This window comes from Diuraphis noxia, unplaced genomic scaffold (assembly GCF_037042655.1).
Source record: "Diuraphis noxia isolate RWA-SAM2 unplaced genomic scaffold, SU_Dnox_SAM2 contig0001, whole genome shotgun sequence".
In the NCBI taxonomy this organism is placed as follows: Eukaryota; Metazoa; Arthropoda; class Insecta; order Hemiptera; family Aphididae; genus Diuraphis; species Diuraphis noxia.
Genome location: NW_028301711.1, coordinates 59,319,240 through 59,331,864, shown reverse-complemented (window position 1 = coordinate 59,331,864; position 12,625 = coordinate 59,319,240). Strand labels below are relative to the sequence as shown.

General features: G+C 32.8%; 1 protein-coding gene across 11 annotated transcripts in view; it reads left to right on the top strand.

Annotated features, from left to right (window-relative positions):
- NfI (Nuclear factor I) overlaps positions 1-12,625 on the top strand; it is a 165,867-nt gene that overhangs the window by 28,479 nt on the left and 124,763 nt on the right. For all 11 annotated transcript variants that reach the window (XM_089217837.1, XM_089217813.1, XM_089217825.1 and 8 more), the window contains exon 2: positions 10,741-10,896. In XM_089217837.1, coding sequence (XP_089073963.1) covers positions 10,741-10,896 — 156 coding nt within the window. The remainder of the gene's footprint in view (positions 1-10,740; positions 10,897-12,625) is intronic.

Sequence of the window (12,625 nt, the reverse complement as noted above, 5' to 3'; positions counted from 1 at the left end):
AAGAAAAAAAAATAAAAATACGAAAAGGCAATCGCATTAATACGCCAAGTACAAACTACTATTTATTACTATTCGGGCGGGCGAGACGCGACCGAGAATGAGACTGCACGTCGTTATATATAAAAATCGTCTGCGCGCACCCACCCCGGGGGCAGTTGTTTATTGCTCTCCGATATAATAATAATAATAATAATATGTATGTACGTGCACACTAGAACACGTATATGTGTGTGTGTGTATGCACGCCAGCGCGTGTGTGCTTGCCAACCACGCGGGTCGTTCTTTCGCGAAAATCATATGCAAATGGAATATACGCATCATCCACTTTTAAATCGGCTTCTGTGGCGGCGGTGATCTAAAATAATATAAAGCGCTCGCTGCACGTCGCGACCTCTCGTCACGATAATAATACTCGCGCGCGCGGTTATGATACCCTTTATCTTTAACACATAAATATAAAACTACCCTCTGAAACTGCACTCGTCGCCGTAGCCGCCGCATCCCCCCCCCGTACCACCACCCTCCCCACAACAGCAACGCGATGACTGCTGTCGACCCGCTTCAGCCGACAGTCGCATCACCGCCACCCCCACCTCGACGCACATATGATAGTTTTAGACAACATTATTTCCATAAAATAGTCAGAGAGAATATATCGTACACTTTGAGAGAAATTATATTATGTTAAAGAATCGTCCACGAATTCGAAAAAAACGATTGTTTCAAAGTGACTAATCCATTATTTCTGTGTTATTCGCTTAAAGATACTAAATGCGAAAATTCACGAAAACTGACTCCTATACTTAGTATTTGACACTTTTTGAATACCTATTTGAATATAGTAAAATTATGCATTTAATTATTATTGGGTGAACAAAAAAAATTATACTACACAGTTAAACATTTCTGTATGAACCATAATATAGTATGATATTTTTTTTATCTGATTTGTATCTTTACTCCTCTGCTGCAGCATTGCTATGTATCGTTAAATAATATTATTCTCATAAATTAAAAAAAAGTGATTTGAGATCAATACCAAGATGTGGCAAAGGAGCCAATGGAAATATAAACTGGAGGGAGGGGGCAAAAATCTCTGGTAGAACATCACGTATTATTATTATTATTTTTATTATTTTTTTTTTTTTTGATTTTAAAAGTGATTAAACTATTCATATTGATTAATAAAATCCATGGTCCCCTCGGTCAACAGAGTTCCAATAAATTTTTTAGCTGAAATCTGCATATCACATTACTGATTTTTAGCTTATATATAATATATAATCGGCTATTTGAATGTCTCTTTATAATTGTTACTGGTTTGATGCAAGAGTGTACAAACATTAAACGCTTGATTATTTTTATAATCTTGTGTATTTTTATTAATAATATTCGAATATTCGAATGGATACGTCTAATATTTACACATACCGGTAGTGCGTTTGGAGTTAAAAGACGTGTGTTAGATTAATCATCTGTGTCGTCGATTTAAATTAAACACAACATAATATTATATACACGCGAAACCCACGCATAAATGAACCTGCGCGTATATTATTTCGTGTGCACTCGTGTGTTATTGGATACAAATTTCCAATGTCGAGTGAGATAGACGTTCTCATAATATTATTAATATATATTATATAGTAGTTATTATTTTAAAGATCTCTTTGCAGCTATAAACGTCGCCGCCGTCGATAAATCTATTCAATATTTTTCCAACATATATTTTGCTCTATTTTACACATTTGTTATTTTTTAAAAAAATAATAATATTTACGTTATTCATAGAAGTTTACATAGTATTTAGTAACGTGGGCATCTTTAAAGCAATTATATTTTTAACTTGTGATGTTAATATAAAAATTTAGGCTAGATGTAAAATACCAAACCTATAAAAAAATCAAAAAAATCATAACACTCAATAGTAGGGAGGTGCCCTTTTTTGCTGCCTATACCGACAAAAATACCCTATATAGGCAATAGAGCATATACAGCCACATTATTTGCCCTATTTACACTACTGTATTTAACGTATCATTTAAAATAAAATGTGTCATATGCATAAATAAAATGTTAATATTACAATTTCCAAACTCTTACCTAAATGTGTATAACAGGGCCGTAGATAGGAATTTTTATGGGAAGGGAGTGTGCAGAGTTTTTTCATACTGCCTCTTAAAAGAATAGTAACCTAGTAACCACATAGTATAAATGTATAATGCATTCAATGATTAGAATTAATTTTTCCCTATTTTGTATTATTATTTAAACTCTTATCTATTATCCCAATGCACTACAGGCACTATCAATATACCTTGGGTACTATACTATAAATTTACTATAATCTCATTAAGTATTTAATATTTATTCAGTTTAAAAAAAAAAAAAATTATAAATAAACAATTTAAATTTTAGAATATACTAGACATTTTTACATTTTCTACTTTGTTAAATGGGGGGGGGGTCTGAACCCTATGGTCTGAACCCCCTAAACCCTCCCCGTATAACTACGGCTTTGTTGTACAACTAATTACGTGCTACGTGCAACATAATATGTAATTATTATGTGAATACAGTATAATACAATTTAAATCGATATGATATTTTAAACGTATAAACATTGAGTATAGATAGATAATCTTTGATCAATGGCATAATGTTTCGATAAAACTACAGTATAATTTTATGTCAAAATAATGTTAAAATTATATCCCATTTGCGCAGTATAACTTTTATGCGACTATTATTGTTGAATAATCGCATTTAAGATTATTACTTATATATATATTATATATCTTTTAAGGAACCAATAAAAGTTATTGTGAAAAAAAATCACATATATATTATAATAATATTATATTCATGCATATGTTTAATTGAAATGTAACGATTTTAGAGCGATGTTACAATTTCGTCATTACAGTGTTTAATGTCAGTTAAACGCAATACGCGTTCAACATTCATTACTACAACACTGTAACACTGCTTACATTAAGGGATAATACAAAAATGGTTATAATAAAATCAAACTAAAATTAACCACTGTTTTAACATGAAAAAGTTCAAATATCAATGTATTATCAGCTATAGGAAATAAATAGTTTTATAACTTTTAAATACGTTTCATTAATGAAATTAAAAAATAATTACAAATTCATACAAAATAAATTGATGTTGATTAATATTGTTCAAATCTTTTACAATAATATAGTGTTATTGTATCGAAATATCAGATTGTATATTATATTACACTATTGCGGCGTATAATGGTCCACCACCAACCGAAGGAGCCGGTGCATTATTGTATGGGCATCGGTGACACACGCGCGAGTTAGTATGTATGTGTGTGTGTGTGTGTGTGTGTGTGTGTGTGTGTGTGAGTAGGTTCATTCGGCGGTCCAAACTAGTCGCCGAGCGCGGACGTTCCTTGACATTTATCGACGATACGCATTTAATTTTTTTCCTCGTTTTTTTTTTTCTTAACTCAATGAATTATATTAATATTAAATACAACAATTTACTCCGAAGCTAGTAGTTTGACGACGACCAAATAAAAAAAAATCTTATTGGTGCACACACACGATACGCCACTAATACACACTTGACAACCACGCGACCGTCTTATTGTATATTATATGAGAGGTATAATATGTTAAACGTTTGCCGGCACACGCGCATCTTATAATTCCCCGGAATAATCATAAAATAATAATAATAATAATACTATATCAGATTTTAATATACTCCGGTATAATACCATCGTCGCCGCCATCACCGCCGAAGGTCGAGTAAAATGTTTTTTTCCATTTTTTTTTTGTCTTTTTGCTTCGCACTTTCGAAGTTTGCGCGCATATTTTGAAAAGAGATCGCACACGCGCGCTTAGATTGTAGGTGTACCTTTATATATATATATATACAATATTATAATACACGAGATATTATATAGTATGGTTGCCGGACATTCTTCGGACGATTGAGCGCGGTATCATGTTACCCGGTCGTCGCACAGTGATCACCGCGGGGGAATGTGGGTGTCCCGTGTAAAACGCACATAATATAATATCTTTCGTTGCCCGTGTGTGTGTGTTTTATTATTATTATTTTTCTTCTTCTTTTTTTTTCTTTACGATAGGAGAAAACAAGGTCGACGACCTTATCCCATGTGGCGGTGGTTATGCAATATAGTTCTGATGGATAAGCCTTATTGTAGACCACTGCTGCAACGCCGCCGCCGCCGCTGCTGTAGTCTTAACAGCCGTCGTCGTTTTATAAATAGCGAGCGACAGCGCTCGCACGACATCCAGCGGATCGCGGCGAGCGTTGGTAGTTGGTTTAATAGTTCGAAAATATCCGACTCCGGTGTCGCACGCATAGAAATATTAAAGAATGGACAGGCCATTTATGCTTATCATACGGGAGAACGAACATGAAAATATTTCTATGTTATAGATGTCTTAACACAACCATTTATATATATGTAATTATTGTACATAATTTATGATAAGACCTCTGCCAAAATGAGAGTCAAGGATAATAAACATTCTTCCTCTCTTCCCCATTCCGGCACATTTCCCTCTATTTTATTAGTATAGCCATGGCCTATCCATTCTTTAATATCTATGTGTACACCAGTGCAGATTATTAGCTGGTACCTATTATATTTGCACCACCTGCGGCCTTAATTGTATTTTGAAACGAGTCTTAAGCGGTGGAATCACGATTTTTATAAAATTATTGCCCCTGACCAAAACCCTCCAAAAATTAATAATGATTAACGAAAATAATTTTTTTTTTTTAGTGGGTAAAATGCATTTTATTTTGTCATGCCTGCCCAAAACGCCAATGTCGAACAAATTATAGTCTTATGAAACCACGTTAGACTGAAGATAGGAATAGACTTATATTCAATCCTGTACAATATTTGTTGATAACACAATACAATTTTAAGAATTTTTACTAAACTCAGTTTTATAACTTACTGTATTAAATTTTGTCATCAATAGTTCAAAAAAATTATAAATACTATAACTTAAGTGTCATAAGTCTATTTTTTTTTCTTTATCCTAAATCAAATTAAAATCAATATAAATAAAAACTAATTTTATGATCATATTTGGTATTCCAGTGTTAAGTAATTCATATAAATCATTTTAGTGTATAAATTGTCATGTAATGTCAATTATGTGAATATTAGGTATAAAAATTGATTTTTCTTATTAGTTATACATTCATGTATATATTGTACATAATAAAATGTACTATTTTCTCAGAGGCAAGATCTGGTTAGGTTAAGATAAGGGTTTATCTTGTATCGGAATTTCTATTGTCATTAATCATTGATCGATGCAGTATGCGATAAACGAATAATTTCGGCGATGAAACTATAATCTAGTCTAGGTATACATTTATGAATTTACAATGAAAATGAAATATAGTAGGTTCCATAAGAAACTTAAATGAATTTACCTCACCCCAAATTCGCACATGAACCTGAAAGTGGCAGACATTATAATATGATATTCATAATAATATTTATTATAATATTATAGAAGCGCGCAGATGTAGTTGGTGCATTCCTTCTCAATTTCCTCCCTGACCCCCTCTAACGACTATCAAAAATTGGCGATTTTATACTGGTCAGTTTCACCACAAGACATAGTATACAAATTTAAAAATTAAATTCATTATTAAAGGAAAAATGGGAGAATGACACAAAAATGAAAGCATCCTAGGTATATTTTGTACACAGTGATGGAAAATGAATATTTTTTCTGTCCAAGGAAAATTCTATAAATCGTCTACGCTGTGATTGTATAGCTAAATGTTCAAACATTAATTATGTCGTATTTTTACTTTAATCCCCATTTCCACTGCTTTTGTTCAAAAATTGTACTGATTAATTTTAATTTTCAGAAATATTTAAAAAAAATAAAATACTTACCGTAAAATATATATATATATATTTAAGTTTAGTTTATGGTAAATTTTATGTTCTTTAATTTTGGTCAAAGGTATTTTTATTGTAACCTGAAAAGCTGACGAGTTATTAGCGAAAACAGTGAAAGGGGCACGCCATTCATTAAAGAGGGAGTGGGGGGGCTACGCACAAGGGGTGGATGTTAGAACTTAAAGTATATTTATAAGTGAGGTATAAACTACTCAAACACTAAAATTCAGTTTTCGATGAATTAGTTCCTAACTTTGTCGATTTTTTTTATCTGATTTGACTGGGCTATTACGTGTGAACATGACTATATTATTATTATTATTAAATAATATTATAACATTGTCATTTGGTGAAAAAACGCCGTCCACGGGGCGGCGCAGAGAAATTCCGCAGAATCGGTTTACCGGTTATCGTCTCCAAACTGGTTAGGTCAGATCTCATACAGATTGGAAAATTAGTATTTCGTCGTTGATATTATTCAAGAATTCGCGCGAGCGAATGAATAACATATACGCAAAAACAGTGCTTACAGTGTTCCGGATAGATGAAAAATATCATAAAAATATATTGTCAATTGTCATGTTTGGTTTTATGTGTGACCGTGTAGGTACACAGTATATCGTTTGCCTATATATATATATATATATATATATATATATATATATACAGATATACTTAATATTATTTCGGTACACACTGTTTGTTCGGGCAATTTCGATCAAAAAATTAATCATCTGCTTGGAAAACTATCATGTGTAGTACACATTATACAGTTTAGGCGAATTAAATAATTTTAATTTGCGTAACGTAAAACCTGGTGACTTTGATGGGACGTTTTTAAAAATAGGGTTCATTATTAATGATTTTTATTATGGTTTTTTTTATGATTTTGTTTGAGCTATTGAAAAATAATTATTTATGTTGACTGTACCAACATCGTTTGTATTTAAGATTTCGTTATTAATTATTTACGTTGTATTTTATATGTGACTTTATTTTTCCATTAACAATGTACATAACTGCACAATATATAAATTAATAATTTACCTACCTGTAAACCTATTCATACTTATTCGTTAAGATTGAAGACTTGCAAGTAAATTATTAGAGCTTAGTGCTTACAACTCGAAATCGGTACTGTTGAACCCAATTAGTTAAATTGTAGTTATTCCTAATCAGTAATCATTGAGTACTGACGTAACACGCATATCATGGATTTATGATGTTCAGCGGTTCAGAATCATATTTTTCTTTTAAAAAACAAAATCGGGATTGATCACAACGGTCCACAGGAAACTCCTTAAATATGGTATTAAACATCGAAGTATTTCAAAAATAAAATCATCAAGTATACTATAAATAAATTCCCAAAACCCGAATTTAAATAAATTTATTGATAATGGAAAAAACGGGGGTGAGCATGCTTGGGGTGTTATCGTCTTGTATATTACTATGTACGACGATAAAACAATAATGATTATAATAGAATATGGCCGTTCGTATATAAAAATACTTTTTACACTCACACAACGCCGATTCGATGTCTGCGCGCCGAAGTGATCGACTCTTTACTATACAATGTTTACCACGCTCGCAACACATGTGTGGGATTTTATACCGATGCACACACACACTCACACATTCACGTACATAACATATTATATATATATATATATATATATATATATATATATATATATATATATATATATATATATATATATATATATATATATATATATATATAGGTGCACGTAATATTATTTTCATACGCATCACACATGGTTAAAGTCGTAGCGATCTGTGCGTGTTTATGTTTGTTTGTTTTTTTTTTTTTAATTTTCGACGAGCATGTGCGTTTTATTCGGAAACCGAGTCTGAATAATAACTATCACCACCACCACTATCATGGGGAAGACAGGCTAACAGGACGCTGCTCACTGCCATCGCCGTGATGGCAAGATGGCAAGCCGCTCGCGAATGCTTCCTTTGCACCGACAGGAGACAACCCACTTATTATTATTGTCGATGTCATTACCTACCTACATGCAAATATTGATGCGTATTATATAGTATTTGATTTATATTATTTTGATTCCCGTTTCTAAAATATATATAACAATACAAAAATCCCTGGCGATAACATTATACTTTGTTCTAGAAATAATTTTTTAATCACGATTTTCTTGTATGTTTATTATTTTATCATAGATTTGTATAGATTTATCATTTATATAATATATTATGTGTTTCTATTCTATACGTCTTGATCTCTTCTATAAAATCGCTTTTCATCAACGTTTCGTTTATCTATAATTTATTAATAACTAAATACATAGGTATAATTTAGTCTAAATCTCATCTATTTAAAATAAGACTTTCTAGCTAATTAAATGTTAGATGATAAGTTTTAATTTGTACACATTTACTGGTTGAAAACGATTTTGTTGGAACGGACATTATTTTAATTGAATAATGCGTGCATACAATATAATAATATGTTTACGTGTATATTTTAAACAGTTATGCGTCATGTAGAAAATGTTACTAAGCTAATTATGATTTGCTTGTAATATTGTTAGAGAATATAAATTCAAAATATGTCGTCGACACGATTTCAATATGATGTATATGTACGTGTTTTTGTCTAACGACATTGTTTTGCCAATAGCACAATGCGCGCTGTTCTCCGGTTGACCCATTATGCGATTTATTTCTCACGGAACCATCAAGTTATTAATAACATAGCCAATAATCGGACTACCAATAAACAGTTAAATGTCAATAGGCACGTTCCAAAAAAAAAAAAAAAAAACAACAACTGGACACAATTAATATATGCCGGCACAAGCACAGCATATTAAAAATCTACCAAGTATTTAAGATTTGGAAACAGAATCTAACACTGATGTAAAGTCATTTTTTTTTTTAGTTCGAGTATATCATATTGAATTGTTACTAATTTATTATTAAATTTAACCACTGTTTCGATGAAAATAAAGGACCTTAAATTTAATCCTTACTATATTTTACTTTATAGACTTTGCATACATTTTAAATTATTATATTAACCGATTTTAATATTTTAAAATATTATTCAATTTTTTTAAATTTATTTATTACTTTTATGTCGGGTTGCATAAAAAAGTATTAATCTAATGGTTCAATAAAATCGAATCGACCAGTTATGGGCCAATATAAATTTTGTTTAAAGGACCATTAGTTCACTATAGATTTGTTAAATGTTTAGTGATTGTTCAATTTTGTTCACATGTTAAATTCGTTTGCATTTTCGTAATTTTTTTATCTTGAAAAATGTAAGCAAGTATTAAATTCGAAATATTTACATATATTCATTATAATATTAGAATTTTAACTATATAACTTAAATACCTATAAATAGATTGTCTCCGAGTGTAGCTCTGATAAGTCATCAACACCAAATATAGGTACATGTGTGATCAATTAAAGCCCCGAACCCCGACATCCGGTGTTCTCATAATATGTGTCTAGGTGTCCTGATAAAATATATTAACTTTGTAGATAGTGTGTTTTTTAAATAAGATAGTAAGATTACATGTTATGTTATGTCCTCTACGCCAATGTACGTACAGATTTCTTGATCTCTCGAGTTTTGACAATCACAGATATGCGAAAAATCTTGGGTTTCTATCCAACCTCCCGGCTGATTAAATCGACTTTTCGACATTTCTAGCTAACTTTCATAACTTTTTGCTTTACCCACTCACAACTCACTATTATTATTATTCAGCTTATACTCAATATCACAAACTATGTCCCCACTTTTTCACTCCAATTTGTATACATATCAGTATATCACTATACCAGACGTGCATTTATATATTATATTGCATCAATAAATCTGTTATAACTCCATGTTTTTAACCCCATTGGTTTTATTTGGTCTGTGCCATATTCATCAATAAAATAAAATAAGTAAATTTTAATATTTCATCGGGGATACACGATTTGCCGTTTTGCGTTGATGTCCACGATTATATACTCGTGTCATGTATATAATATACCTAGTATTATATAATATATTCAATGATTATTATGAATAAACGTAAGAATTCTGAATTTCATTAACGGAAGAACTTCGACAACAGAAGAATCACTGCAGTAAACAACAGTCTTGTTTGTTTACTGTTGTCGTTGGCCGAAACCCGTTTGAAAATCAAAAAAAAAATTTGGCAGTTTCCGATTTAGTGTTTGTGTGCGTTCGCATGACGTGCGTATTCTCCAGCACACACACACACACATAGATATACCATGCCAATTGCATAAGAAGTCTCGGCCAACGGGGTCACGGCGACGACACGACCACGACCACGGTAGTGTGTGCGTTTGGCAGGCTGTAGCGGTCTGGTTGGCACCGGGTGCCGGAGGATCTCGACGTGTGCGATTCCCACTAACCCAGTGCGGTGCGGTGCAAATTGGCAGCACCTCCTGCTGCAACCACGTGCTCAAGACTGTTGCTCGTGATGACCGGGATCCGATCGTACACGTTCACCGCACACACTTGTACACCTACTTATAACACCTAGGACCTAGTCAATAATTGCAGGTTTAGGCAAGGATTTCGCGTATACCTATTGGCTATTATACAATTTATAATAATATACTCTTATATAAACTGAGTAGTACACGCGAATTGTAACAATAATGATGATGATGATAACAATAACAATATGATAATATAGTGTAATATATAGCAACGGCGTTGTCGTATTATAATGACTTAATTCTGTTTTTTTCTTTATCCGCAGGATGAATTCCATCCGTTCATAGAGGCGTTGCTGCCCAATGTAAAAGCGTTCTCGTACACGTGGTTCAACCTGCAGGCCGCTAAACGCAAGTATTTCAAAAAACACGAGAAGCGGATGTCGCTCGAAGAAGAGAGACGGTGCAAGGAAGAGCTGATGGTGAGTTCATCAACTATATTATAATATATTATTATATTATGCTCGAATGTACACAGTCACACACACACACACACACACACCACATCACATCTGGAACTTCTATATATACATATATTAAAGTATATAGGTATACGTTGCGCTTACACAGAAGTATATATGAATATTGTATGCATAATATACGAGCCGCCACCACTGTTACGGTTGAACTGCAGGTGGTGGCGCAGGCGTACGCGCAAAAAATAAAAAATAAAATACGAATCGCCCGCGTATATATATATATATAAAAAACTATGCTTGATAATAATAAAAAAAAAGTAAAAATAAAACATTAATATAAACGACGACTCACGTGATGTACGTTTTATCTTTATATTATGCATAATAGTATAATACACACACATACACACACGGCGATTTCGAATGTCCCGCGATGTTGACCTGTTCGATTGCCGAGCGGCGGTGGCATTCAGTTCAAGGTCATATATTATTCTCCTGGCCGCCGAGGAGTGGTCGTTGTCTTGTTGACGGTGCACACACACACAACATTGAATATAAATTTATTATATAGCACTCATCTTATTATTCCAGACGAAGTTTCGTCTTTCAGTTACTCGTGTTGGTCGTGTGTGTGACCATCCCTTTACAACCATCGCATCATCCCTTGCACGTATCTCGCAGTGTTATATCTCCCGGATATATACCTGCAATAATTAAAGGCTTTTCATTGTTTACGAGGAATTGAGCGTTTTAAGCATGGGTGGAAAAAAACACCTTACTATCATACAGGTAAGACATCATTTTGATGAGATAACTGCGTAGACTGTGCGGGGTTCGAGGTTTTCTCCTTTATTATAATATATAGGTACCAAGTATGATTTATAAATAATTCAATAACCCCCCCCCCCCCCCCCCTAAGAAAAATACCCCAAAAAATAATTATTTCATACCCATATAATATTGTGTACTACGCATACATCATCTGCATTTCGATGTTGAGTTATAGTCGCGGTTGTACAGATCATTCTAAGATATTGAATCAATAAAATCCATTATATACTACGTCAAAAATCCTTCTTCTGACGATATAAATCTTCTGACTGGTTTGAAGGATGTCCAGTGGCGTCCGACGAGCAGTAATAATATTATTGTCGTGTGATTAATCGGTACCCCGTCGTTGTAACTATATACACATTTATATATCTTCGCATTATGAAGCATGTTTGTACCTATGTACGATAACAATCTAAAACAAAACTCGTCTTCGTGTTCCGACGTAAGTCAAAGAAATCACCGTGTATTGTATATATTTGCCGGTCAAATATTTTTACGTTTTTATATAATATTAGATATATAGGACGGTGGGCAACTTGAATGAGATCCAAAGGTAACTTAAAAGTTCTGGGTGGTACTGCACTTGAGCACTTCGGTATTATAATTAACGTTAATTAAAAGTTTGACGAAAATCCACGTTTATACCTTACAAAATTTTGTGAGGAATTATTCAATTTTCACAATGCGGACATCCAAATCACGAAAATGATCATAATGTAAACTCAACAGAAACCATACATATCCTACTGAGTGTCCGAACTCAAATTGTGTCGAGATAGAAATCATGTCTCCTCGCGTTCACGTATACTTATACTCATCGCACGTATGCACACTTACATTACATCCTATAAAACACCCATCGCGCTGCGTGGCGTGCAGGCACAATTTTTTTTTTTAT